The sequence below is a fragment of the Salarias fasciatus genome, chromosome 20, assembly GCF_902148845.1.
Source record: "Salarias fasciatus chromosome 20, fSalaFa1.1, whole genome shotgun sequence".
NCBI lineage: Eukaryota > Metazoa > Chordata > Actinopteri > Blenniiformes > Blenniidae > Salarias > Salarias fasciatus.
In genome coordinates, this window is record NC_043764.1 from 5,968,306 (window position 1) to 5,994,911 (window position 26,606).

General features: G+C 43.1%; 1 protein-coding gene across 2 annotated transcripts in view; it reads left to right on the forward strand.

Annotated features, from left to right (window-relative positions):
• The first annotated feature begins 6,319 nt into the window (after positions 1 to 6,319).
• espn (espin) overlaps positions 6,320 to 26,606 on the forward strand; it is a 40,973-nt gene continuing 20,686 nt past the window's right edge. For both annotated transcript variants that reach the window (XM_030119177.1, XM_030119178.1), the window contains exons 1-8: positions 6,320 to 6,771; positions 9,356 to 9,549; positions 17,647 to 17,833; positions 18,378 to 18,560; positions 19,224 to 19,355; positions 20,406 to 20,661; positions 20,995 to 21,278; positions 25,349 to 25,507. In XM_030119177.1, the coding sequence (XP_029975037.1) occupies positions 6,472 to 6,771; positions 9,356 to 9,549; positions 17,647 to 17,833; positions 18,378 to 18,560; positions 19,224 to 19,355; positions 20,406 to 20,661; positions 20,995 to 21,278; positions 25,349 to 25,507 (1,695 nt within the window). In that variant the 5' untranslated portion in view covers positions 6,320 to 6,471. The remainder of the gene's footprint in view (positions 6,772 to 9,355; positions 9,550 to 17,646; positions 17,834 to 18,377; positions 18,561 to 19,223; positions 19,356 to 20,405; positions 20,662 to 20,994; positions 21,279 to 25,348; positions 25,508 to 26,606) is intronic.

The following is a 26,606-nucleotide window of genomic DNA, read 5'->3' on the forward strand; positions in this document are numbered from 1 at the left end:
AAAAAACCTTGCATGGATCAGGGGAGCCTGCAGCCACAGGAGAGGCTGGACAGGCTGCAGAGCAGGCAGGATGGCGGGTTTTTTGAATGCTGGATTTGTGGCTGAGGGGCTCCATTGTGCTGCATATCAGGGGCACGAGAACAGCACGAGCCAGGAGAACAAAGGCACCAGATGGCTTTGAATCATTCTGAAGTTACAGAGACACAGGGGCGATTAAGAGACGTCCAGGGGGAAATTAGGGAGTGTGCAGTTTAATGCAAAATATGAGCTACAGGCCATAAGGCAATGTCTCCAAAGAAGATACATTTTATATGAAAAGGATCCAGCAGAAGATTTTTGGGATGTTCTGCAAAGTAAGTATCAATCAGAATTTACTAATATTGCACTTTTCAAGACTTTATCAAGTAAAAGGGTTCACCATTAAGTGACACTAAGAGTAATAATTAAAAAAAAAAAAGAAATAAGAGTAATAACATCAACTGGACGCCTGACACAGGTACACAAGATCACTGGAGATCTATCAGATTATAGGTAATATTATATCATAATAATAACATACTGTTATTGTCTTGGATACCAGAATAGCACTAAATCGATCAATATGCTCCAACAGTAAATGATATTTGTTGTAATCGTTTTAAATATGAGGATTAGAATTATTTGTTTTCTCTGTCTTTTGTTACAGCTGCTTCTTTATTCTCTTGATTTTTTTTTAATTGTCCTCTTTAATTATTTGTGATATTTCCAATAAATAAATGATGGAAAACACGGTCAGTGTTTAATAAATACATGAAATTTCATATAATTTGAGAAATAACCCTTCGTATTCATGCATTATTGAATTTTTTGACTTTTCAGCCTCATCAATGAGTCTCGTGCAGGAGCGCAGCTCCGTGAGGGGGCGTGGCCTCCTCGCAGGTCTCCGCCCACACAGAGACGCGCCTCTGCCACCGCGTCTCCGAACCTCATGTTGTAAAAGGGCGCTCAATACAAGTTGAGCCTTCAGCCAGCCACGATCCGCAGGACCTGCAGCATGACAGCAGCCGCGTGCAGCAGCAGGACGCCTCGCCGCAGGTACAGCTCTTACATTTCATTCAGCATTTCAGTTTATCAGTTAAACGTCTTGGTGTGGTTATATGTGTACTGAAATGTGTATTTCTTAATGCCAAGGCACCGATAGGTCAGCAAGTTATCCTGTCGATTTCTGCCTGCTGAATAACGTGACAGCGCTTGTTATTATTTCGAACTGTTTATTCTTAGTGTTTGATAGAATTACGTGATATTTGTGAAAAAGGAAAATGACATCTAACTTAATCTTGTACTATGATGAGGTACATGTGCATCATGTACTTCATTATGACTTATTTGCTGCATGGGGATTAGTGTTTTACGCATGCGGAATTGTTACAATAATTTATAAGAAGAAAGTTCAACTTTGATTCTGTCACTGCGGTTGTGAAGTTCCTCTGACTTCCTGCAGGTGCTGCCTCGTTAAGACACTCGTCTCGTCAGAATGCATGTCCTGATTGTGTCTGATGCTAATGAGTCTGAGAAAGCCTGACTGTAGAAATTCTCACTGCAGATCACGAATGAACGGCTCCAGTCCTGCATGATGACTCCAAGAGGACAGGAGACGCAGTCAACTTCAACAGATCATCTAATACTCTACATGTTTCTTTCTGTTGTTTTGGGTTTTGACAAAAAAAAAAATGGATTACAGATCACTGAAGTACAGGAATAGGAATCGTTTACATTCAAAGAAATCCTTCAGAAATATTTTACAGCTTCATTGAAAACCAACAGAAAGTCAAATATCAGATATTAAAGCATTAATTCATTCTCTGATTTAAAGATTCGAGAAAATAAGAATTTGTCACCCAAAGTGTGATGAGATTCATTTAAAGAAATCTATGAACAGAAGCAGTGGTGCTACTGTAAATACTTACAATGTATATAATAAACTGGAGAAACAAGGTCAGACATAAAGAAAGAAAGAAAGAAAGAAAGAAAGAAAGAAAGAAAGAAAGAAAGAAAGAAAGAAAGAAAGAAAGAGAAAGAAAGAAAGAAAGAAAGAAAAAACAAAAGAAAGATGGAGGATATTGGTTTGAGGTAGATTACAGAGAAAAAGATAAATAAAGTATGTTCCCCTCTTTGTGTGAGCTTGCCTTCTTTCTGATGCTTAATAAAGGTTATTTTGGTCTGGTCTCTTCTTTGAAAATAACAAAAAGCTACACTCTTCTGTTATTCCTATGTCTCCGTTATTTTTATTTGTTGCAATCAACAACAAAAAAACAACACATTCACTGCAGATAAAGTGTTTATTTAGTTAATAGTGCAGCAGGAACAATATGTTTGTGTGATTTAACAGTTTGAAGCCTCCCTCAGTGCACGCGTCCAAGATCACTCAAGCAGAAGCAATTAATGTGGCACGAGCCAGTGGGGTTGTTGCTATGGACGCCAAAAAATGGGGGAGTTCTTATTCATTTTTTCAAATAAATAATCATTTTATAAAAAAAAAACAATCGATCGACTATGTCATAATAATCTAAAAAATACAAAAGTATCCACATATTCAATCTGAGATTCAAACTGATGGCTACAGTTTGCTTAAAATTCAAATTTGAGTAAATTTTCCAGATTTCATGTGTGACTGTCGCCTTTAATGGTCCCGCAGTCTGTCCTGGTCTTGGTGGATCAGCATTGTGCTGTCAGTGTTTTTTCAGGAGAGTCCAACACGAGCAGAAAATGTCCCAGTTTGAATGTTCCCGCGCAGCAGCAGATGTGCGCGCACAATGGATGGGGCCTCGGAGGGGTCCGGGGGGGGGCCCCGGGGCTGAATAATGGAGTCAAATTTGAATAACTGTCGCACGTCTGACGCGTGCTAGAAATATGCCAGCCTTCCCAGGCCTGCTCGGAAAACCGTTGGCAACCTCCTTCCAGTTCAATAGGGATTTAGTTTCCCACCGCTTCAAGTTGTGGGAAGGTCCCGAGCAAACCCTGGGAAAAGCCTCCCACTATTACACACACTTGATTAAACCTTGTGTTGGGGCAAATCATCAAAGACCGCAGCTGCACCAAAAACTACCGGCCCTTTAGGCAGAGTCTGGAGTCCACTTAGTGAGTGAGAAACTGCAAACTCAATAAAGCCCTAAAATGATATGCGCATTTTCAAGGGAATCAGGTTTTGCTGCTTTTAAAATATAAACCATTAGAACTTCATTTTACAACACTGCAGCCTTAATACTTTAACTTTTGGTTCCCAGTAAAGTTCAAATGTTTAAAGGCTCGATATAAATAATAATGGTGTGACTATTTTGCTTAAAAAGAATGTATTAATAACTTGTTTTGGGATATTTATTTATGCATATTCACATAAAGCCATGATTAAAAAAAGTATGAATAAACCGTCACACAGTTCTTTTGTATAATAGTAAATTACACTTTAATTAGGCTACATATAATTTCAAAAGGGTTTTTTTTTTATATAATCTAAAATATGATTTACAGTTTGAAAAAAAATCTAAATTATTTGAAACACACATAAACTCCCGCTGTGCAGATTGAATCATCTTGAGGCTGTTTGACGGGTTGTGCCTATAATCCTTGTTAGGGGGGGATTATTGTCCACTTCCTCCTGGGAATTGTACTTCCCACTGTTCAGGCCGCTCGTGGGAATTTCCCTCCCTCCCCTCCGGATTGGCGCGCGGTGTCGATGACAGTTGAACCAGTGCAACAGATGGTCCGAGGAGGCACGCGCCGAGCACGAGCCTGGCCTTTTACCACCATCTACCCCCCCACAGCCCCCCCCCCCCCCACCCCCCCCCCCCCCCACCCCCCTCCTCCTCCTGTCAGCCCCATCCAGCACCCAGCACAGCAGCTGACCCACCCACAGCCTGAGAGAGGAAGGTCAATCAACTCAAAGTGAGACTGAGGAGGGACAGAGCGCACTTATACTGGGATTTCACTTCTTTCTAGTTTAGACAAAATACCTCGAGAAGTCAGGTTAAAAAAGAGGATGGAATATAGAATAAACCCAGAAAAGAAAGTTAATTATAAAATATAGGGTAGAAAATAAATAAGCAGTCAGATTAAATATTATTATGTGAGGCTTCACAGTGACTCGTATAAACATAGGAAGGATTAAATAAACAGAAAACAGCAAACATTGTTTACAAATAAGAGTTATAGAGTCTAATGACCACAGGAAGGAAGGGTTTCCTGAGGTGCTCTGTGGTGCATGTAGATGATGGTATCACTTGGTTTCTCAATTTTCTTGCAGCTTATTTTTTTTTTAAAAAATACCACGATGCTTCAGAAAGTGTGTTATTACTCCTTTTTGGACCTGTTTTAGTAATACTTTGTGTGTAAGGTTGATTGCAGTAAATTTTAGGACTAAATAAAAAGTGGATTCGTCACCTTGAACACCTTCACAGGTGAAGGTCAGTCCTCCTCAATATGAAGCTTTTCTGCCACCGTTTGGTGATGAAAAGCATTACAGCTGATCAAAATGTCAAGTTCAAGATCAACAGTGACGAGTTGAACAAATAACTGTAGCCTGTGTCTTTAACTTTAACCAATATATAAGCAAGTGATTTATTCTTTGAATGAAATACACTCAATGATAACTTGTAGTAAATTCAAATGTGCCAGATGTCATTCATATACAGTATGAGTATGGGCCCACCAGGTCATGTATGAACACAATAGTTTAAACATCTCAGATTGGACGTCTCAGAATCAGAGCATACAGAAAAACTGTTCAACACTTCACTTGTGAAGTATTAAAGTTACTTTTCTATCTTCAGTTTGTTTCCATTTCTGCACAAGAGACGTTTGTGGAGGCTGTAGGTCTTTCTGTACTATCAGGGGATCATAAGAGCAAATTTTACTATCAGATAACAAAACTTGCTGAATGTGGAATCAGGGTTTTTTACACTCTTGTCTCACTATACCTCTTGGACCTTGTGCATGTTTTATGTGCAGACAGGGACTTGTTTTGTCCTAACATGGCCCATGCATGTGGGTGTGTGTGAGTGATAGTTCTGTGTTTACCTGGGGATGGTCCTGCAGAGTGTCACCTGCTGGATGGGATCTGCTCCCGATCCTCATCACCGTTAGATAAAGCAGTATAGAGGATGGAGGATCAGGACCAACCTGTAATAAATCATCGCTGTGTTATTAGAGACAGAATGAGTTCTATTTGGTGGAATAATTACCCCCAAAATAATGTGTACAAAACAACTTTTTTGCTGCACAGTAGTATAATAGTGTTGTTGTATAAGTGCGCTGTCTCTTTCTCTGTGAGGCAGGGTGAATATGCTTTTATCCTCTCAGTGGGGATTGACTTCGGCTCCATAGATGTTGAGTTGGACAAAGTTTATAAGATTGATCAACTGAAAATTTGAGTATTTCAAGCAACTTCTATAAGGGGCAGCCACAGGAGATTTTTCTTTTACAGTAATCCTTCATGCAGTACTGATAGTTTTCCTGCAGCTGTCACACAACACTATGGTAAACTTAATTCCACACACACAAAGAGTGTCTCTCCACAGTAAATTTGTGAGGTGAAGTCCTGAAACCTCCACCTGCAGACAGCTCGTGTTTGGATCAGACTGGAGTGAAACTGGGGGAAAGTCACTAACAGTTCTACGGTGACAGTTTAACAAAAAGCCACCAGATGGACCTCTACTAAATGCAAACCACAGGTGTCCCATGATGCTGATTTCACTGCTGCATGTAAAATTAATGCGCCTGGCGCCACACACACTCCTTCCAGCAGAAATGGAGTCAAGCTGAGGGTCCACGGCGGACCGACGCCCCCCACCACGGTTGTGTAACTTTCCTGTCGGGCTTCAGGCGGAGTTTTAAGTAGCCTTTTCTGTACTGCTCCTTTAATTTCTGAGCCGATTTTCAGAAAGCAGCAACCTGTTAGAGGCTCAGCGATCCTCCCCCTGATGGATTATTTATCAGGCGCTGAGTCCCATGTCGCCATCTGCTATAGGAAGAAAACACCCCGCGGAATATCCTCAGGCGCGTGAAAGACCTTCTGACAGTCTTCCAGCCGACAGAGAGGTGAAAATATATTCAGGTTAAAGTTAGTTTTTCGGGGGAGTCCAGGAGGAAAACTTGTGCTGCAGGTGTTCCGGATCCTACGCGCGTCAAGACGCACGAACCGCGGATAAAACAGCAGAAAGCGGGTTGTTCGTGACGCACTGAGTTTTATTTCATCGTGGAAAAGGTGTAAAAATGTGCATCGTTTAAAAAGGGAGCCGACTCTCGCTTCTGGTCATCGCCGGGGAGAACATCCATGGAGCTGTAATTGAGCCTTCCGAGAAAATTGACCTGCTGACTGTCATGATCTGAAGCTTTGCGCGCATAATGCTCACACCCTCCGCGCGGTGAACCGGTCGGGGGTCAACGAAGGCCAACCACAGGCTTCGGAGGGGGCAAGGAGTCCCGCAGTGGTCAGTCATGGTGGTGGAGGGGGACAGGACGCTGCTGGCCGCCAGGCAGGGCGACCTGCAGACCCTCAAAGTGCAATTAGAGACCAAGGAGCTCACCGGGGACGTCAAGGACGCGCTGGGGGCTTCTCCCGTCCACCACGCGGCCCGGGCGGGCAAGCTGAGCTGTCTGCGCTTCCTGGTGGAGGAGGCAGGCCTGCGGGGAAACTGCCTGGCGAACAACGGGGCCAGTCCGGCGCATGACGCAGCGGCCACCGGCAACCTGGCCTGCTTACAGTGGCTGCTGACCCAGGGAGGATGCCGGCCGGAGGTGAGTGGCTCCAGACCGAGGGAGGCAGGCTGGAGCTCTGCGCTCATCCACCTGCCGCTCCATTACCCTGGGCCCATAACCTACAAACAGAATTAAAAGCTCTCATGAAGCAGACTAGTAAAGTTAACTCATTATCAGTCAACTCATATTCTGCATTTCATGTTTTCCTTTCAGTCAGCTACTAGAATGAAGTAGAATACAAGAAATTGTTCTGAAAATAACTTTTAACTCAGGTATTATATCTCACAATAATCAAACCGGTGTTTGAGCCTTTCCTTAAACAAAGCATCTCTTGTTTTTCCACTCAGTTAACCTGATTGAAACATTTTTCTCTAAAGCTGTAGATAAACTTCAGCATCATACATTTTACTGCAAATGACTGTATCCATTTTCAACCTTTTTTTGAGAATACAATCCATTTAGAGATTTTATTACATAAAAGTGGTTTAATAATTGTGATCTGGAATGGTTTTACACTAATTTATTGCATTATCTACATGCAGTGATGAATTATTATATTCCCCTTAGTATCAACCACATGTTAGCTTAAACTCTTCATTTTAAACCTTTTCAGTGACATATTGAGGTTTAAAGGGCATCGTAGGTTATTTTGTGGTGAGATATCAACTTTCATTTCAAAGTTAAGTGATTTTGTAACATTTTTCACTCAGACATATGAATTTGAGTTTTAGAGGTTTTGATTTATGGTCATATATTATTATACTCCAGTAGAGCTCAGGAAAATCACTTCCAACACCTTAAAGTCTCTTCCCTTCTCCAAGGCTGGAAAACAACACTATGAAGCTAGAATCCCTTCAAATTACAGATTTCACAAAAACACAAAAAGATTTGATTCACTGATATCGCTCAACCCAAACCGTCACTGACGCAATTCGAGAAGGTCAAAATGACACATTTCTGATAGACAACCGCTCTGACATTCACCTGAAGCCTTCAGATGTTTTTGTAAGATATATTGAAATTCATGTTAACAGTCAGGAGCAAACCACGAGTGAAGAACACACGTTGTACAGAAGGATCTAGTATAGATAATATAGAAAGAAAAATGTGGGATTTATTATATGGGGAATGCAGCATATCAGAAAGGTCATCCACAGAAACAGATTACGACAGAGTTTTATGTGTTCATGGAAACGATGTGTGACACTGTTATTAAACCCTCACATGAAGGATAAAACCTGCTAAATTCACTACTTTGGTTTGTTTACCTGCTGCTGCAAGATGCAAAACACAGAGGAGACAACAAGCAGCCTGACTGAAAACTGAAACACAATTTCAGTGTTTTCTAAATATACAGTATATAAGTAAGTATAAATGCTCTTGGCGGATGCATTCGAACTTAAAATCTCAGCACACATAAACTGAAAATAAATGAATGAACGAGTGAATGAATGCCACATTAAACCTGAGTTAATAGCTCATTCCATCAATAGTGAAAGTCATGTTTGACAGTCTGAGTTGTTTTCTGCATTCTAGAGTAACAGGAGTAATGTGACACTGCTGGAGAGTTGAATGTCTGTGGAGTTTTGTTTTATATGCAAACTTCCTCACAGACGGCGCACAGACGACTCCAAAGAGAATCTGCTTGGACGACGGACTGAGCTGTTTTCTTTAAGCAAAGTAAAAATTACAGCATCAAGATGTGAAGCCACACAAACTAAATTCTCATAACCTTCTTCAATCATGTTCCCAAAAAACAGTCAGTGTTCAAATTAAAGCATCATAATAAGAGAAACATGTGACACAGGATGGAATTAATTATGATTGAGCTCCAACTGGAGAAGGGGACAAAATCAGCATGAAATCAGGGAAATATAAGTTTTCTCAGGCCTTTATGGTCGAGCTCGTGTCTGTTACTATCCCCCAGTTTGAGGGTTGTTTATATATCACTTATTCTGTAATACACAGTGGAATGGGCTACTTTGTGTTTGCTGGTTCACATCAGTCATTGTAATGAATGAGACGCTGGAGATGTTTGCATTTTCTAGTTGGTCTAATTATCCATAAGAAGATGATTTGTTTGTTCTGACTGCTGAAGAAACCCTCTGCAGGGAAGAGTGGGCCAGCTTCCTCACATCCACCCTAAAGACCGGAATAATGTGAGGTGAAAGCAGCACCAGCTGAGACGCCAAGCATGATATTCCCCGTCTCACTCCAGAAAGATTCTCGCAGTAATAAGATCTCTGTGCTCCACTTAATGCCACCTTTACTTCTGAGATCTGCCCAGCAGACCGCAGAGCAGTGATAAAGAGCGCACGGTGGTGCAAATGAACTGATAAGACACTTGGCTGGCGTTTGGCGAAGCCTATCAGGTACCACTTGTGGTGCGATCCGCTCGATAGGTGCTCGGCGGCATCTTTCACTTTTTAACCATTGTGTGTTGCTGAATTATATCTGATGCTAAGAAGGTTAATTTGTGGCACCTCACTGCCTCAGAAGGCAACTTTATCCTTTTTTTTTTTTTTTTTTATTTTAAAGTGGTTTTTCCCTTTTCAGACTGTGACTGTAATGCTGCTGCCTCTCAGTAACGGTTTACTGACTGCCGTCTCCGTTTGAATGACAGGACAGGGACAGTTCTGGTGCCACCGTCCTTCACCTCGCGTCCCGCTTCAGCCACCACGAGATCACCGAGTGGCTGCTGAAGAGCGGCGAGGGGGACCCCGGGGCCACCACCGACACGGGGGCCCTGCCCGTTCACTACGCTGCTGCCAAGGGAGACTTAGCGTCCCTCCGACTGCTGCTGGGCCACAGCCCAAAGTAAGAACAACCAGCCTTTATATTACAGCTGTTCCGAGGTCTGATGTTAATGATGCTGACTCCTTTATATGTTTTCTGTCTCAAACATTGTAGTTCTGGGGATTTCAGATGATATGTTTGGTTTTATCTCAGTTTATCTTGCTGTATTTAAATGTGAGATCTGATTGTCTGCATCCATAGATGGTGGTCAATGCACAGTGCACTTTCACTGATTTCTACTCTCTTTATTTAGTATTTTCTTTTTACTTTCATTTATAGTTTATTGTGTTTTTAATTCTCAATTATTGAAAAAACTCAGTTATTATTAGCTGAAATAAAAACTCTCCCACTCAGAAAAAATATGAAAAAGTTCACTTTACAAGAACACAAAACGATAACCTACTCTTTTGTTTTTATTTTCTCTTCCTACAACAAAGACTTGAGTTTAAATGCAAGCTGTCCAGTCCTGTTTGTTCCGTCTTCTGGCACCTGTCATAAGTTACACCAGGTCAACAGATTTTAAACTGCTGCTGCTTTGAAAGCCCGTCATGAAGCCAGATGTCCTCCGGGGAGCACGCCAGCTCTTATTTATTCTAAGATGATTACCAAACAATGCAAGTCTGAAGTGGAAGCAGCCAAAGTGTTGGCTGATTTCTCACCAGCTTTTGGCTCTTTGCGGCTGTAGGGAGTATTTAAAGCACACAATGGCACCGGAGGGGAGTAACTTCTGATACCAGTGGCACAATCTTAATACTGAGTGGTGAAACCTCAATTAGGAAGCTGAGAAAATAAAAAAAAACCTCTTAGCGGTTCTATTTTTGTTAATATTTCAAACATGTGCTGCTTATATAAATGTTTTTCAGGCTTTTTCAGGTTTTTCAGGTGTTGGATTTTTTGACAGTACTCTCAGCATTTATATAAAATATGCATTCAAACTAATGCATGCACATGAATTAAATGAAGTTCAGTCAGCATCATGATCCCCAGGCTTCACAGCACAGTATCAGCTGAAGGCGCAAAATATGCACAAAACTAAGCAGCCACCTTCAAACCGAAGACAGCAGGTGGATCACGTAAATGAATTGTCAGTTGTTTTTGCAGTGACGCCCTGTGGGTTGTTCAGGGACAACCGACAGGCTGTTCAATGTCCAGGTCTGCTTTAACCCATATAACGCTGGCCCAGTTTCAGGGCATTAACTCGTGCTGTGGCTACAGTGAAAATATTTCACCTGCCCCGTCAGTTTGTGGTTTAAGTCACCGGTGCAAACGCTTAAAGAGGAATTCTCTGGAAAAATGCTTCTTAACACTTGATGGAAATCCACTGATCTGAGAGTGTTTTGTTTGCTGAGTGCATGCAACTCTTGAAAAACAATAAACCGAAGCAAGTTGAATCAGCAGCTAGATTTGCTTTGGGTTGAGTTATGCTGATAAGTTGCATTTTTATTTGACCTGTGTGGTTATAAAAGAATAAATCAATAAATAATTAACCACTTAATGGGAACAAAATAGTCCCTGTGTTGATATCCAACACCAATAAATTTCACTTTCTGCCACCATATCGATACAGAAATGGGATTACACCCGAGTGTTTCAGACGAGCCGCAATGTTTTTTGGGGTTTTTTTTTTACACTGATGGCCGTGGCAGGATAAGCAGCCGGTCCCGGCTCTAAACTCGTCCTCTGCACGTCCAATATTGTCCGGTTGCTCCCCAGACAGGTGCATACCTGCTGAAAATTTAATGTCCCCCGGGGACATGGCAGCTTCCTGATAGCTGGGCCCCATTCTCTCCTCCCCGCCGCCCCTCCCGCTGTTGCTGTTTACCGCCGTCTCCACGGCGACACACAGTAGCGCCAACGGGTGATAAGATAATGAGGAAAACAAATCCGTTTGAATAGGCGGGCTGCTTTCTAGTCGCGGGTCCGGGGCTTTGTTTACAGTCGGACTTTGCGGAGGGGAGATAGCATTCTTCTTTCTGGCTTTATTACGGGCCACAAATTTGTATTTGTGGGTTTCAGGCTCCGAGTTTGTTCTCCTTGAAAACCCGACTCCCTCGGTTACATCACCGCTTTAGGAAGTGGCAGCCGAATGACAGCATAACATAATGAGAGTGTGGCTGCAACGCACGGAAACACACATCCACACTGACAGATACCCAACAAACACCTACTTTTAAAATATTAATCGGATTTTCTATTTGGTTCATCAACGCTGAGTTCTCCTCCTCAAACCTTCAGATGCTTTAACAGGGCTGCTTTGAAAACTGATTCAAGACAATTTGCAGGCTTTTGTGTGATGTTATATGTTTTCACTGTTTCAAGTTTCTTCCCGCAGTCCAAAAACATGAATTTGAGGATTTTGGTGGTTGAAGTGAGCCGTGGGTGGACAGTAATGGTGACTGAGTGGGTTTACCGGCCTCTGCATGTGACGGATTGTTGACCAGGGTGTCTTCTACTTTCACCCATCGTCTGCTGGCTTTAAGTTTCACAAGGGACTCGAGATCATATTGCACACAATAAAAAACTTAAATAAAATAAAGGAAACTTTAGCCATTGTGTTGCAGTGTGGGGTGAACTGTCATGTTTGTGAAAGCAAACAGCTGTTACAGAAAATTTGTAGATTTAAACAAATTAAAACCTAAAAAATGTTAAACTCTGGGTATAATTTCTCATTTTATATATTTTAAAATGTCATGTAAGTGCTTAATCTTTGGCTTACGCTCCATTGTGCATTAATGTGCTCACAAATAAACAAAGACATTCAAATCCAACTTTTGATTGGTTATAAATTGTGCTGAATTTGTATAAAAGTGTAATGTGTGAAGTTACGACACACTCGGACAGGAGGGCTCACGCTCTCGTCGGTCTGCCATCTTTCAGTTATTGAGCTATCGCTATCCTCCTGCGATGAGATCGACAGAACAACAGGTGCGTCGCTGTTTCCAGATATTTTCAGTGGATTTATGAGCTCCATCTGAGTCCGTGGCTCGTTGACCCATTACTCCCAGGCAAGCCAAACAAAAAGCCCGCGGCGCTGCGGCTGTGCTGATAACCTGGGCACACAAAGGAGTGAATGAATGTGAGAGGGTCAAATACATCGGGCTGCAGACAGCTTATGCAATCAATTAGTGCAGATTAGGATCTTTTTCATCCCAATCCTCAATTCCAGCACACTGCTAATAAGGTTTCACCGCTCTTTACATGATAGTGCTGAAAATTAGCTTTCTGAGCCTCAAATGGAAGTTTTTGTTTAAATGTTTACTCTTCTCTTGCATGAAAACCATCTGAAATGACTGCAGCTATATTTACAGGTTGGTAAAATCCAGAATGAAGAGGTTCTATAGTCACAACCCAACATTTCACCCTCTAAAAAAATAAAAAGAGTAAAAGCCACACTGTGAATAGAAATTGCAACAAAAAAAAAGAAAACATTCCAGGCACAGCCAAGTCTAACAGTAGTAAAGAAGCATTTTCTCCAGATTTGTGTGTGTGAGGGAACTCGCTAATCTTCTCCAGTGAGCTGGGTTTTTCTATTCGCCAATGGCCGAGCTGCACATGTTTTCCTCAGCTTTAATCTGCTTAATAACTTCTTGGTACGAGTTGGACCCCCCCCCCCCACTTCTTTTCTGTTTCACAACAACAAAGTTATACTAAGCAAACCCTGAAACACACCATTCAGAGAGGTTTTTAGGGAACAGTGTTACGGCTGTGGCTGTTACAGCAGGAACTCTGGAGGAATCCCTCAGATTGGTGGGAAAATGGACGTGGACTCGGCTGTACTGGGAGCTTCCCACTGGGAAAGTGTTAGATTTTGGAAAGATTCCAGAAATGGACGGCACAGTTAAGGTGAAAGTGAAATACGGCACTCTCTTTTATTTTCAGAGAGTGCAGCACTCCCTCTCACCAAGCTGAACAGTAAATGTCGTAACATTTGTGAGACATTTTAACAGCGGGAAATACGTCATTTCGTCCTCCTTTTGGTGGATGTATGTGAGGAGAAGCTTGTTTGTCTAAATTTTACCGCATTGGAGCAGAAATCCCCCATAATTCCCCACTTCCCAGCAGCACAGGCACACATAGGGCCACGTCAGTGGGATCTTCTCACTGCATTATTTGTCTGCTGTCCACTAATTTCCCAAAGTGAAGTAAGGTTCACGGTTTCTGTGGTAAGATCCAGAGGCGCCGTGACATTTTTCATTATTTAAACAGGATGAACCAGTGAAGAGGTAACGAGCCTCTATCAGGCAACAAGGCCATCAGTGGGACATCAATTACTTTAACCGTGATGAAGATAATCTGGCTCTTTGTTACCGTGTACATGTGCCAATGGGAGGGGGCAATTACACTGAGATACATTACTCATCAGAGCCAAACCGGAAATATATCAGATGTCTTCCACATCGGTGTGTGTGTTTTCTCTCCTCTGAGGCAGTCTGTGTCGTTGCACGAAGATAACTTCATTCTTAAGACTTTGAAATCTACACCTGCTCTCCAGAAGCTTGTCTTCAGCTCGCTTCACCTTGAAGAGCTGAGACCAAGGCAGCGTGTGCTTTATGCAAACGCACTGTGATCACCGTCAGCCTCGCCACTGTCAATAGCATTGTATAAATGTTACATATTTCTACTCTTTCTATTCAGAGACAAATCTAAAACTTCCATGGGACTTCTCAAGAATTTGGTTAAGCTAAGTTTTATTGTTCTGCATAGAAATCCAAATCCTTTTGAAGTAGAACATGGCCGCCTCATGCTTGAATCTACGTCAGCCTCCTCATTCACTACAAATGGCCGTTGTTCTTCCCGTCTCGTCTGCTCCTCCTCCTCCTCACCGACTCAGTTGCCCACTAGCAAACTTTTGCTAAGCGCAAGGCAAGTCAGGCAAAGCCAGTGGAGTGGTAATCCTCTTAGCGGAGGCACTGCTCGTTTGTCACAGTCCAAATAAAGTACGACCTTATGGGATTTAGTGAGGAAGCACTCGTTCACTCTCTGACCTCCCGCTGTGTCTGGGACAAGGAGGGACGCTGGCACCGCAGACGGGGCTCCGGCCGTTCGAAAATAAAGAAGAGCGGGATTTGGTTATGCATCGCTGCTGCCAGCTCTCAAAATAGAAGTGTGTTGACATTCCTGCCATCAGTAACCAGTGTGTTCAATCTGACGAAGGGAACAAAATCTGAGTTGTTTATGGGTCGTTTTCATTTAAACAAAAAATAACTCTGTCAACACTAAACACCAAAATGTAAAAACATGAATAAGCAGTATCTGGTGCCATTAATTAAACCACAAGCACTCTGAAATGGCAACTCCTCTTTATCGCTGCCAGGTTATGTAAAGCTGAAGTCCATTTAGTCGGGTTGTACATTATCACCATCGGCCATTCGTCAATATCCGAACGCCGAGTATTGACGTCCTCAGGACCTCTGTATAAAGGCTACTTGTTGTCTGTGGTCCTCATAGATGCCTTTTCAACATCAAATTTATTCAGATTTTAGACATATTTTGAAGGATCTCAAAGTCATTTACTATTGCATTATTCACCTAATAAACAATGGTGCTGCGCTACGTATCTAGCCACAGCTGTCCATCGGCCCACTGCCCACCCAGGCTTCCTGGTGTTCCCTCTGACTCTCCCATCCTGTTACTGACCAGGCCCTACCCACCTCACCCTCTGAGATCAGCCATCTTCAAGGCAGTGTCTGTGGAAGATCTTCTGTTTTCTAGATTAAACCAAGGAAGTAAATAACCACAGCTCTCCAGGAGGGAATGTTTACAAGACATTTCTTGAAAGTAATCATTACCTGTAGACATAAAATAAACATAACTTGGAAGAGAACTTGTTTTCACTGTCCACCTTTTTTCAAGTGAGCTGAACTTATTATTATTTTACTCATACTAACTCATCACTAATGTGAAAACAACAATGTTGATGTTGATGTTACAATCTGAACATTCACGGGACCAAAACTGGACGTGCAAATGCAGCGTTGAAAAGATGTCTTTGGGACGTGTCTTTGCGCAGTGGGTTTTTTTCTGGCTGCTTTTAGGATCTTCTGGATTTCAAATACATAACTGCATGAAACATCTTTTCTTTTACATAAATTCAACATCCTGACGAGAATTACAACATCCAAGAAAGACGTATAAAAAAACTTTCATTCTGGCCCCCCTGAGGACGTCCTCTGGATGTGCAGAGACAAAACCTTGCAGACAACTTTTGCTGAGTGGCTTAAAGATTCTGTTGCCACATTATGGGATCTTGTTGTTTGTTCATTTTTAATCTGATGAGTACAAATCTGCATGTTTATTGACAAAGAGTACAGTTGACTTTAAATTTATATTCAGTTAGAGTATTTAATGCACTGCTCTCGTATGTCCCGTGAGCAGAGGATTTGTGTGCATTGTTTGTCTCTTAAGAAAACTGGCAAATTGTCCGGAGCTGTAAGTGTTGCTGTGGTTATCTTATGAAGAACATCATCCAAGTCTGTTTTATATGGGATGGGATGTATATATCTTACTAATTTGTTTTTGGTTTTTGTTTTTTTGTGAAAAAACAAGTAAAATATCTGTTTCAGCTCTGGTTATCGGCCAAATGAGTCGTATAATATCTGCATATCAGATATCGGCAAAACATCCAGAATCGTTTTAACGCACTAGTTCGTGTTAAAATGACTCGTATCTAACACAATGACTCTTACTCTTAACACTTCACACTTACTTCTCACACACACACGCACGCTCAGTCTTGTATTTCTATCCTTGTGGGGACCTTCCATTGACTCCCATTCATGTCTAGCCCCTAACCCTGACCCTTACCCTAACCCTAACCCACACCACAACAAAGCCTAACCCTAAAGAAATGTTTTTGCACTTTTACTTTTTTCAGTAACAACAACATGGTCAAGAAAACACTGTTTCTCCTACTTAGGACCGGAAAAAGGTCCCCACAAGGCACGTCGTTCCACGTTTTGCTATCCTTGTGGGGACATTTGGCCCCAACAAGGATAGAAATACAAGAACGCACACACACACACACACACACACACACACACACACACACACACACACACACACACACACTGACAAGTGAGTTGCCATGCAAAGTATTCCATTTGCATCCGAAGCAACTCATGGTTTAAAGGATAAGTTCGGTTTAAACAGTTTTCACGTTGTTTATAGAATGAAGTAGAACAATATACTTACCCAGAAGGCTTTTCTGATCCAATAAGTGGTTCGGGAGAAATTTAGATCCAAAGTCGAGCTGCAGAGATCCGTATGCTGTTAGCCAATGGGGCATGTGTGGAGCTGGCTCCAAAAACGGCTTCAATCGTCCAAAAACTCATTAGTTTCACCAATATTTCATAATGGTTCACCGGTCAAGAAGATGTTTGAGATCTACTTCTTCTTCTTTGGAGCGGGTGGCGACCAACAACTTAGGTGCACAGCACCACCGACTGTGTCTCTTGGTGAATGTACTTCAGTTTACATCCAAATCACCGTATTCACTTCAGAGATCTGTAAAACCGCAACAGCATGCATTTTGCGACCCCAGGCTGTGGTGGAGGAGTGGCGTGAGCGGACCATGAGGAAATTTTGGTGAAACTAATGAGTTTTTGTACAACTGAAGCCGTTTTGGGAGCCGGCGCCACACATGCCCCATTGGCTAACAGTATATGGATGTCAGCAGCTCGACTTTGGATCAAAATTTCTCCCGAACCACTTATCGGATCAGAAAAGCCTTCTGGGTGAGTATATTGTTCTACTTCGTTCTATAAACAACGTGAAAACTGTTTAAACTGAGCTTATCCTTTAATGTCTTGCTCAAGGACACTTCAGTCACTGAACAGATCACCAGCATTGATCGTGGGTTGTTTTTTTTCTCTATGTGATAGCTAAAAGGTTTTACAAACAGTGATCTGATCAACATCATGTAATCTCTTCTTTTTAGTGTAGACATTTTCTTTCTAAAAAGTTCAAACAGAAATTTGCCTCGATGTGTTTAAAGGGATAAACAGTGAGCATGAATTTAAGGTTTATAGGTTTAAATAATCCTATATTAAAACCCAAATTCATAAAAGAAGTTACATAATTGCCGTGTTGTATTGATCTTACTGTCTCATTTGCCGACAGTGTTGTTAATTCCCAAACTAAGAATGGTGCCACACCGCTCTACCTGGCGTGCCAGGAGGGTCATCTGGAGGTCGTCCAATACCTGGTCAAGGATTGCGGGGCGGATCCGAGCATCAGAGCCAATGACGGGATGACACCGCTGCATGCTGCTGCCCAAATGGGCCACAACACTGTCATCGTCTGGCTGGTACGCTCAGATGTGGTAAAAAGCTTCATGTTATACTCATTCCAGGAGATCCACCCACAAAATATAAATCTCTCCTAGAAGTGCTCCATGCTGCAGTGCTGAATCTCTTTATTAGAATCTGTATAAGATTTGTATCCCAACATCTTGGATAATGAAAGTAAGACATTTCACAAAGTTATCAAACATTTACATGGCTGAGGCTTTACTTGTCTTTGGATGCATCGAGGAGAGTGAACACAGACGGGGGTTTCTAGAAGCGTTCCTACATGATCAGGCCTGAATATCACACCAATCCAAGACTGTTCTTCATTGTTTTCCCTTCTGCACACAGATTATATAAATCTTATAGCATTATGGTGGAATCATAAAGGTCAGTGTCATTTTTTTTTCAGGAACTTTTTCTTGAATTGTTGTACAATTTTAACGCTCAGTTTTTTTAACAGAATGGTGAAAGATCAGTAAAATAATATTTCAATAGAACTAGTCATGCAGCTAAATGACAGTGAGTGGTTGAATTTCGCATTTGTTTTTGTTCTTCCTGTAGATGAGCTTCACAGAGGTCAGCCTGACAGACCGGGACGGCGATGGAGCCACAGCGATGCACTTTGCAGCCAGTCGCGGTCACGCAAAGGTGCTCAGCTGGCTGCTGCTGCACGGGGGCGAGATCGTCACTGACAACTGGGGAGGGACCCCGCTCCACGACGCTGCGGAAAATGGTGAACTGGAGGTGGGTTTGGCGTCTCTCTTTACTCACAGCAAGTCTCACTGTTACTGACCGTACTAGAAGAAGACAGTCGCAGAAAGTTTCTCTTTTAAATCAGTTTCATAACTAAATTCAAAGCAGTTGTTGGTCGTTATGAATATTGCGTTTCGTAACAATCTCTTTTGACTGAGCAGCCACGGGCATATGACTTTGACCGCCACGCCGGCCCACTGCTTTGAATAACACCACTGCACTGTCCAAGCTACGCAAAGTGTGTGTGTGTGAGTGTGGGTGTGTGTGTGTGTGGGTGGGTGTGGGTGTGGGTGTGTGTGTTTTGTTTCCCCCCCCTCATGACGACATGCATTGCATAAGACGTGACTGAACAAAACATTTTTAAGAAGCTAAAAGAAAGCATTAATCCTCGGGGATAAACAAATCTTGCTCAATCTGAGATCAAGCTCACGGCAGAATTGTGAAGTATTTCCAAGTTTATTTGATTGTAAAACAGAAAATCTTTCTTTTCACGCTAATTGGTCACCCAGTAAATTAAAAACTCCTCGGGATACATCCTGTATATCATCACTGCTCTCCATGGATCTGCTTTGTTTGTAGTCGTCTGTATAAGTTAGGATTGATAAACCAGGTGATAAATCTTCCGCTGTCTGACCTTCTCTGACTGCTCTCCAGTGCTGTCAGATCCTCGTGGTGAACGGCGTGGATCTGGGCATAAAGGACCAGGACAGCTTCACAGCAGCAGACCTGGCCGAATACAACGGCCACTCCCAGTGTGCCAAGTACCTGCGCACTGTGGAGAACATGGTAGGATCACTGTCCGTGATGCAGGACGTCTTCCTGCCATGCTTCATGAACGGGAATATAGTCCAGTAGCCTCTTAAATGGTTCTCAGCTGCAGAAGCCTGAGCTTCCACTTTGACATGTTCATGACATTTTGAGCAACTTCAGGAAGATATTTGAATGTTTTTTGAGTTTTCATGTATCTTTGCATTAATGGTGATATGTGGTGCGTTATTCAGATTTCTACCGAAGGACAGCAGACTTCAGTTATGCTAAGTTTGAGGGCCTACAAATTAATTTCTTGAAGAACACTGAACAAATCACACAGATTAACAAGCCGTAGCTTTTTTGTATTTTCAATCACTAATTGGTCTGATGGGACTCTGGCATCACAACACGGAGCCTCAGCACAGCCGTCTTAACTGAAGGTTCTTCAACTTATGGACGATGTGTGAACTTCGGCATCAGTGTTAAACAAAGCATAGCGTCACAAGTTTTCATATAACTTTGAGTGACAAAACTGTGCTCCAAACCAGGTCCTCGACCAATTTTAATTACAGCTCAAATAAATTGCTGCAGTTTTTCACGGCTAATTACCACTAGTGCACATATTTGACGAGCAGGTGTCCCTGTGGCCTCGAAGCTCTGAGATCCCAGAGTGACTGAAAGAATAACAACTCCTCCGCACCGCTCTCTGGGGCGTACGGGGAACATATTTCCTCTCTCTTGTCGTCTGTCCCATGAGAGGCATTCGTCCAATTGAGTGCCGCGCTGTGGGAAAAGCCAAAGGTCCGCTGTGTGTTTTGATCAGCTGTGAGAAGAGTCATTAGTGCGCCGTAATTAAACTCGTACGGCGGCTCTCCTTACGCATGTCACCAGAGGCGGCGAGGTGGAGGGATTAATGATGAGATGACTGAGCATGTACATGACTCCTATTATTAGGAACTAATTCATCTGTCCTCCACAACAACACTGTCTTTTTTGTATGCCCACGTCAAATTAGCCTGAAATGTATAATTAGGAGCTAATATTTCTGATTCAGTAATTGAACTGATGGCCTGCCGCCTCTGACAGAGCGTGGAGCACCGCGTTTTGTCTCGGGACCCTTCGACCGACCTGGAGTACAAGCAGCCGGACTCGGGCCTCTCCTCCCCGAACACCACCATGCCCCCGGCCGGCCAGGCGCCGCACTTCGACATCGGCTCCCCGTCCAGCTCGCTGTCCAACTACGACTCAGCCAACTCCAGCCAGTCCAGCACGGGGGAGAAGAGGAGCAGCTTAACAGCGTCACGAGGGCCTCCTGCTCAGCTGACCACGGTGGCACACGCAGGTCTGCAGCTTCACCCTCACCAGGAATTCACTCAGCATGCTAGAGAGCTCAAAACGACGACGAATTCTCATGATAAGCTCAATAGTCAAATGTATTTATCATCACGTCCACATAACATGCAACAGGTCAGTCACTGTGTGCAGCAGCAGCAGCAGGGGTCTGCTATACTGGTGCTGCACCCTAGTGGTCTGTGAGTACACTTTATTCAACGCAGAGGTGGACAAACATGTTTCCCATCCATGTTTAGATGTTGTGTGAGGAGGAGGAGGAAAACGTGTCCCTCTGCTTTGTGTGATTGCTTCAAACCAGCAGTGCGACATGTTTGGGTTTCAGGTGCGTCAGAGTCGGCCATCTCGGACATGCAGGCCTACATGGACATGCTGAACCCCGACATCGCCTCTGACGGGCCCAAAAAGAGCGAGACGTCCAACAATCCCCCCTCCACTCCGCCGCCGCCGCCACCCGCCTACCCACCTCCGCCTCCCCCGCAGTGTCCCCCGATGCCCCCGCCGCCGCCCACCTACCCGGCGCCGCTGCCCCCGCAGGAGCCGCTGCCGGCCGAGTTCCTGAAGGTTAAGAGCAACCTGAGGCACGTGGAGAAAAGCAGCAGGAAGGAGGTGCGGGCAGTACAGCCTCAACGACGAGCAAACATTCACTCCTTTGAATTCCACAAACATTTCCCACATAACAGTCACACATGGTTGATCATTTGTAGCTTAGAAACCCTTTAATTAAAATAAAACTTTAACTATTTCGAGTTTAGGGTAAAAAAGTCATTTATCAAGCTAGAAACATGATAATGTAACAAAACAAACGAATCGGAAGAAGTGGCTGTTTGAGACAAATTGGCCATTGGTTGCTTTTTTTCCCCTGTGCTTAATCAGTTGAGTTGTAGCTCTGCAGTAACAATGCTCCTTGTCTGGATTCCCGTAATGATGTTGTTGTGTTAAATGCGGCTAACGAGGCCGAGGAAGATGCTCATTTCCGCAGCGGGGCTGTGTGGGTTTGACACATGCTTGATGCTCGATGTGATGAGTTTGATTTTAATTACAGTAAATCATCTGGCCTCAGATCACTCAGAAATGTCAAATGAGGTGACAACGAGTGACAATTAAGACCGGAATCTGTGTTTTTGTTGGTGCTGGGAAGTACTAAAACTGGTTGCTGTGTTGCAGTGAAAATCTAAATATATCACTTGATGATATGTTTATATGGAAGAAATGTGTAAGAATCACTTTTAATGCATGGAAATTGTTTTTTCTTCCACATAATGACGGGGAGACACCAGTATATGTCACATGAACAAAATCCCACTTTTTTTTCCCTGAATGCTGTGTTGTGCATGTATTTTAGTCCTGTGGGGAGGAGCGGTGCAGGGACACGTTACACAGCTGATCTACAGAAACACACAGCTCTCTGCTGTTTTGACGTCCGCCTGTAGTGACAGTGTCTTCGTGCCACAGATTGTCTCCATGGTGATGTGTGTGCGTCCCCGTGTGCACGCATGCGCCCTCGCCCCTGCGGGGGGAGAGTATTTAATTAGTGCCGCCCCCCCCCCCTCTCCTCTTTGCACCCAGGTGACCGGCCCGTGGCGCGCCCTCATTAACAATTTAAGAAAAGCTCTGGGCGCACACACACACACACACATAAATAAGATCACGGTGTGCCATATGCAGCGGGAAAAACAATCTACCCTGGGCACCTTGGTTATGGTATAGTGTCGTATTCTCATGTTAGAGTTTGATGTTCAGAAATCAGAGCAGTGTTAAATGTTGGAAATGAACCAAGTCTTAGGAAGAGCTTTCGGCTTTTCTCTCAGCTAATTTGTCTACATTTGCTTCGACTGAAAGTCTCATGTTTAAGGAAGCTCTAAACGCCACTTCTCTGTAGTTTCTATGTTTTCATTCTTCACTCTTCCGTCCTTCAGTCCCTCTCTGGACTTTGACATCTCCTTCACAATCACTTTGTTTTCTACTCACTTTTTTGTTGTTGTTGCTAATTCTTGGCGCTGAAGGCTAGACTGTTCTAGTAATCCCAAAGCCTGGGAGATTTGCATGACCACAGTACAGGTAGCTCGTGGCCATTTGGTTTTTTTGCATAAGAGGAACTGGGCCGTGTGAGGGAGTGGTTGGGCTGACATCATGTCCACTTGCTGCGGCCGGCCCAATAGGTTATTGATGAGGCCTGGAGGTAAAGTGAGAGGCCAGGTAGAGTGACAGGTGTAGCGCTGAGCGGAGAGGAGGTGAAGCTCTGGATCTGGTGACAGATACACTCTGTGCTCCACTGGGTTTTGTGGAAAAGGCTTTGGGAGAGCTGTGAGACAGGATTCCTGACGCGGAGGTAAGATCTTCATGGGGGAGCTGCTGCCGTGTGCGTGGAGTTTAGGATTCAGGAAACAGAGAAAATCTCAAGTTGAAAAGTCTGAAGTTATGTCAGTTATATAGTCATGCAAATAAATATAAAGTTGTGCTTTAGTTGCTTACTCTGCTTTGATGCAAGACTGTTGTTGTATAACTGATATTCTAGAAACCTGTAATTTATGTTAATGCATTCAGTTTGGGATCTATGTATGATGATCTTACTCTTTAAATCTTAGTGGATTTTAGTATATCTGCATGAATTACACTGAGTTGCATTTTGTAACTTGACACCTGTTGTCTAAATGAAGCCATGCAATCAAAATAAAACTGGTGCGTGATGTTATATGCTAGTCGTTATGCTTGGTTGATTGCATCTTGTTTTGTTTAGATTTTCTTTGGGTTGTTCACTGTGTTTTCATTGCTCAGGCTATTGCATTATAAGGCCCAGCCAGGGCCGAGCATTGCAAATTAGAGTGGCTTTGAAATGCTATTGTGTGTGGCATTGCTTTATGATTACACACACACAAAAAAAAAAATCTGTGATTTAGAGCATGACGGTATTGAAAATAATCAAGCAATCATGACCTCAGATTCAAGGCGATTTTAGCCAGACATATTGAATTGCAAGACATGGCAAGCGTGCATGCGTGTGTGTGTGTGCGTGCATGTGAGCATACACGCGCCCGTACACCAGCACACTACAGATGACTTCATGTCGACAGACAGATGCTGCTAATGGGGAGAAATGCTGCCCGTGTGTGTTTGTGTGTGAGTGAGGGATGAGAGGCGGCTGGCGCACACACTGCTTTGTACATTTGCTATTGTTGACCAACTTTCCCGGAGGAGGACAAACCATCTGTGGCACTCCCCTGCTCACATTACCCTCCCACCTGATGAGTGCTCAGGGACCATTTCTTTGACACCAGACATGAGTCAACACTATTAAACAGGCTTAAAAGAACTCAGAACATGAGACCGCAGCGAAGGAGGGGTCAGGGGTCAGCTGTCAATTATTCCGGCTAAACTCAGACATCTGCCTGCGCTCGTCTGGGTCCTTGTGACGTCTTTTAAGCATTAGGATGTAAATGAACACAAATCTGAAGCTGAACCCTGGATTTGAAAGGCAAACAGGGCAGTTGCACGCATGTCTTTTAACACTTTCAGGTTTGGTCTTGAAAAGCTTGTGTAGAAGTGGTATTTCGGCGCAGCAATTTCCCACTTTTGCAGTGCAGTTTCACTGCAATTTCCCTCCTGTGGGACTAAAGTTTATTTTAAAAAAAAAAGTATACATTTTTTTTTAATCTTATTTCACTTTTCCTCATAATTGGAGTGTAGGACGCTGTCACTATTTAAGTTTGAAAGGTTTCATGGGAATTTTTTACGGAAAGGCAAATTCAAATTCTTTTCCATGAGGAAAATGTTTGCACACACACACACACACACACACACACACACACACACACACACACACACACACACAGCGCTGTAGCTGCTCACCACTCTGAGCTTATTGCTGTGGTGATTGTTGTGAGGCTGGAATACTGAATTCAATATCCCGGCTTCGCAGCTCAGGTCGTGAGAGTTAGATGTCGGAACGGAAAGTGAGAGTGCTGAACTAAAAGGGTCAAGGCAGTGACCTCTGACCCTGCCCTTACTGACACGTCTCACTTACATCATTATGAAAAGCCCCTGTGTGAACCTTCAGGTCCATTATCCATTCAGACGTTACACGAACCAGGGCCATGTTTTACTAATTCAAAGCTCTCTGACATTTAAATAAAGTAAATAGTCCCGATCGACATGTGTAATACACAGATCACAAAAGACTGAATGAACTGGGAGGAATTACATTTTAATGTATTCATGCAAATTCAAAATGACATGGTGACAGTGTTATGTAATAATCAATTTAAATGTTTGATTTTTTTTTTCATACGTAATGGTCGCAGGGCAGAAGTCGGAAGAATAAAGACACAAGGAAAAATAAAAAGTAACGTCAACAAATAAAAAACTTTAATGTTCTCCAAAGGTTCAAGCGTATAATTATCGCAACACTAAGTAACATTGGCGGACACTGCCTGTTTATATGATGCAGCTCTTGTGATTCCTAATATGCTCAGTAAATAAGTCATAAGCAAACTTTACTGTTTTCCAAATGAGAAGTTTCCTTAAAAGGTCCTGTTCAGCCATCAAGTACACATTTAACATTCATGTGTTATGGGGATGACCTCTGAAAACACACAGATGAAAAAGTGGCCAGTGAAATTCTTCCTGACTTCGTGTTTTTTTTTTGTTTTGTTTTTTTCTTCTTTTAATCATTTGTTCAGTTGACTCCGGGCGAACATCACGACAAATTACGCCGCGTGGATTCAAACCGGAAGTCGAGGAGCTTCAGCAAGCAGCCCAGCACTGGGGACTACTACAAAACGCTGGGCAGCGACACGGCCGAGCCCCACGGCAGCAAAAACATGGCACCCAATGAAGAGGTAGGCCTGGAGAGCACACGGGCTGGTTCATCTGGACCCACAGTATGAAGAAGTCATTAAGAAATCAGTCAAGATAAGAAATCAACCCATGGTGTGCCTCATATGAACAATAAACTTGCTGGCTGCAATGTATTCGGGTGCTCAGCTGCATGTAATGACTTAAAAGTAAAAGAGTTGATAACCTGTTGTAGTAACTTAAGTATGAGTGAAATTCTAAATTATTTGTTACGACGATCTTTGAAAAATAGGTCAAGCTGAGAAAATCAGCGGCTGGTGGTTTGTGATTGTCTCGTCTGTTCTTGTGTGAGCATCTGGGCTCCTTATAAGGCCCGTTCAGGGTGAGGTTGAGCTGGATGATGAGTGCTGGCGTTGCGTTACTGCTCCATTTGCCTGTACGTTGCCACTGGGCTGGTTATATAATCTTGTGTTCTCTTGAGTTTTTGTTCGCCACCCGATGCAAACTGCCGCCTCATTTCCATTTCCTCTTGAGTCTCCGCCCCATCGTGCAAAGTCCAGGTTACGCATCAGTTAGCACCTGTTGAGTGTCTAACAACAGCAAGGAATTCTTTCTGAGTTGGTCTCACATGAAAATAATCAGCCTCATTTTAGAAAGTGTTCACGAAGTGAAAAAATACAAGCAAACTTCATGGGTAAAAAAAGTCCAGTGCAGATCAGTCAGATCACAGTAATCAGGAAAATTAAGAAACGTTTTTTTTATAACAATAATATTCTATTCAATTATTATTCCCAATCACAAATTCCTACATTTCTATAAAAAAGGGTTTGTTTGTATTCCATGTTGTTGGCTCTTATGTAAGTCAGATGATGCCCACCTCTATGAATGACCCCTGACCCTCTGAGGTCTCCGGATGGATTCCTGTCTGCTGCCACATACCTCCACAGGCGGATGAATGACCGTGTGAGTCTGTTAGGCTCTCGTCAGTGATCCCTGGAGAGATGTTTTTGTAATCTGGAGGGTATCAGGAGCGGGGGTGTTGTGGCAGTCACACGCTGTAATCCGCATTGAGCCAATTAAGGCCTCAGAGGGGCCCCTCCTGGTCCCAGAGGAGCCCGGGCAGATGGGCCGGCTAATCAACGG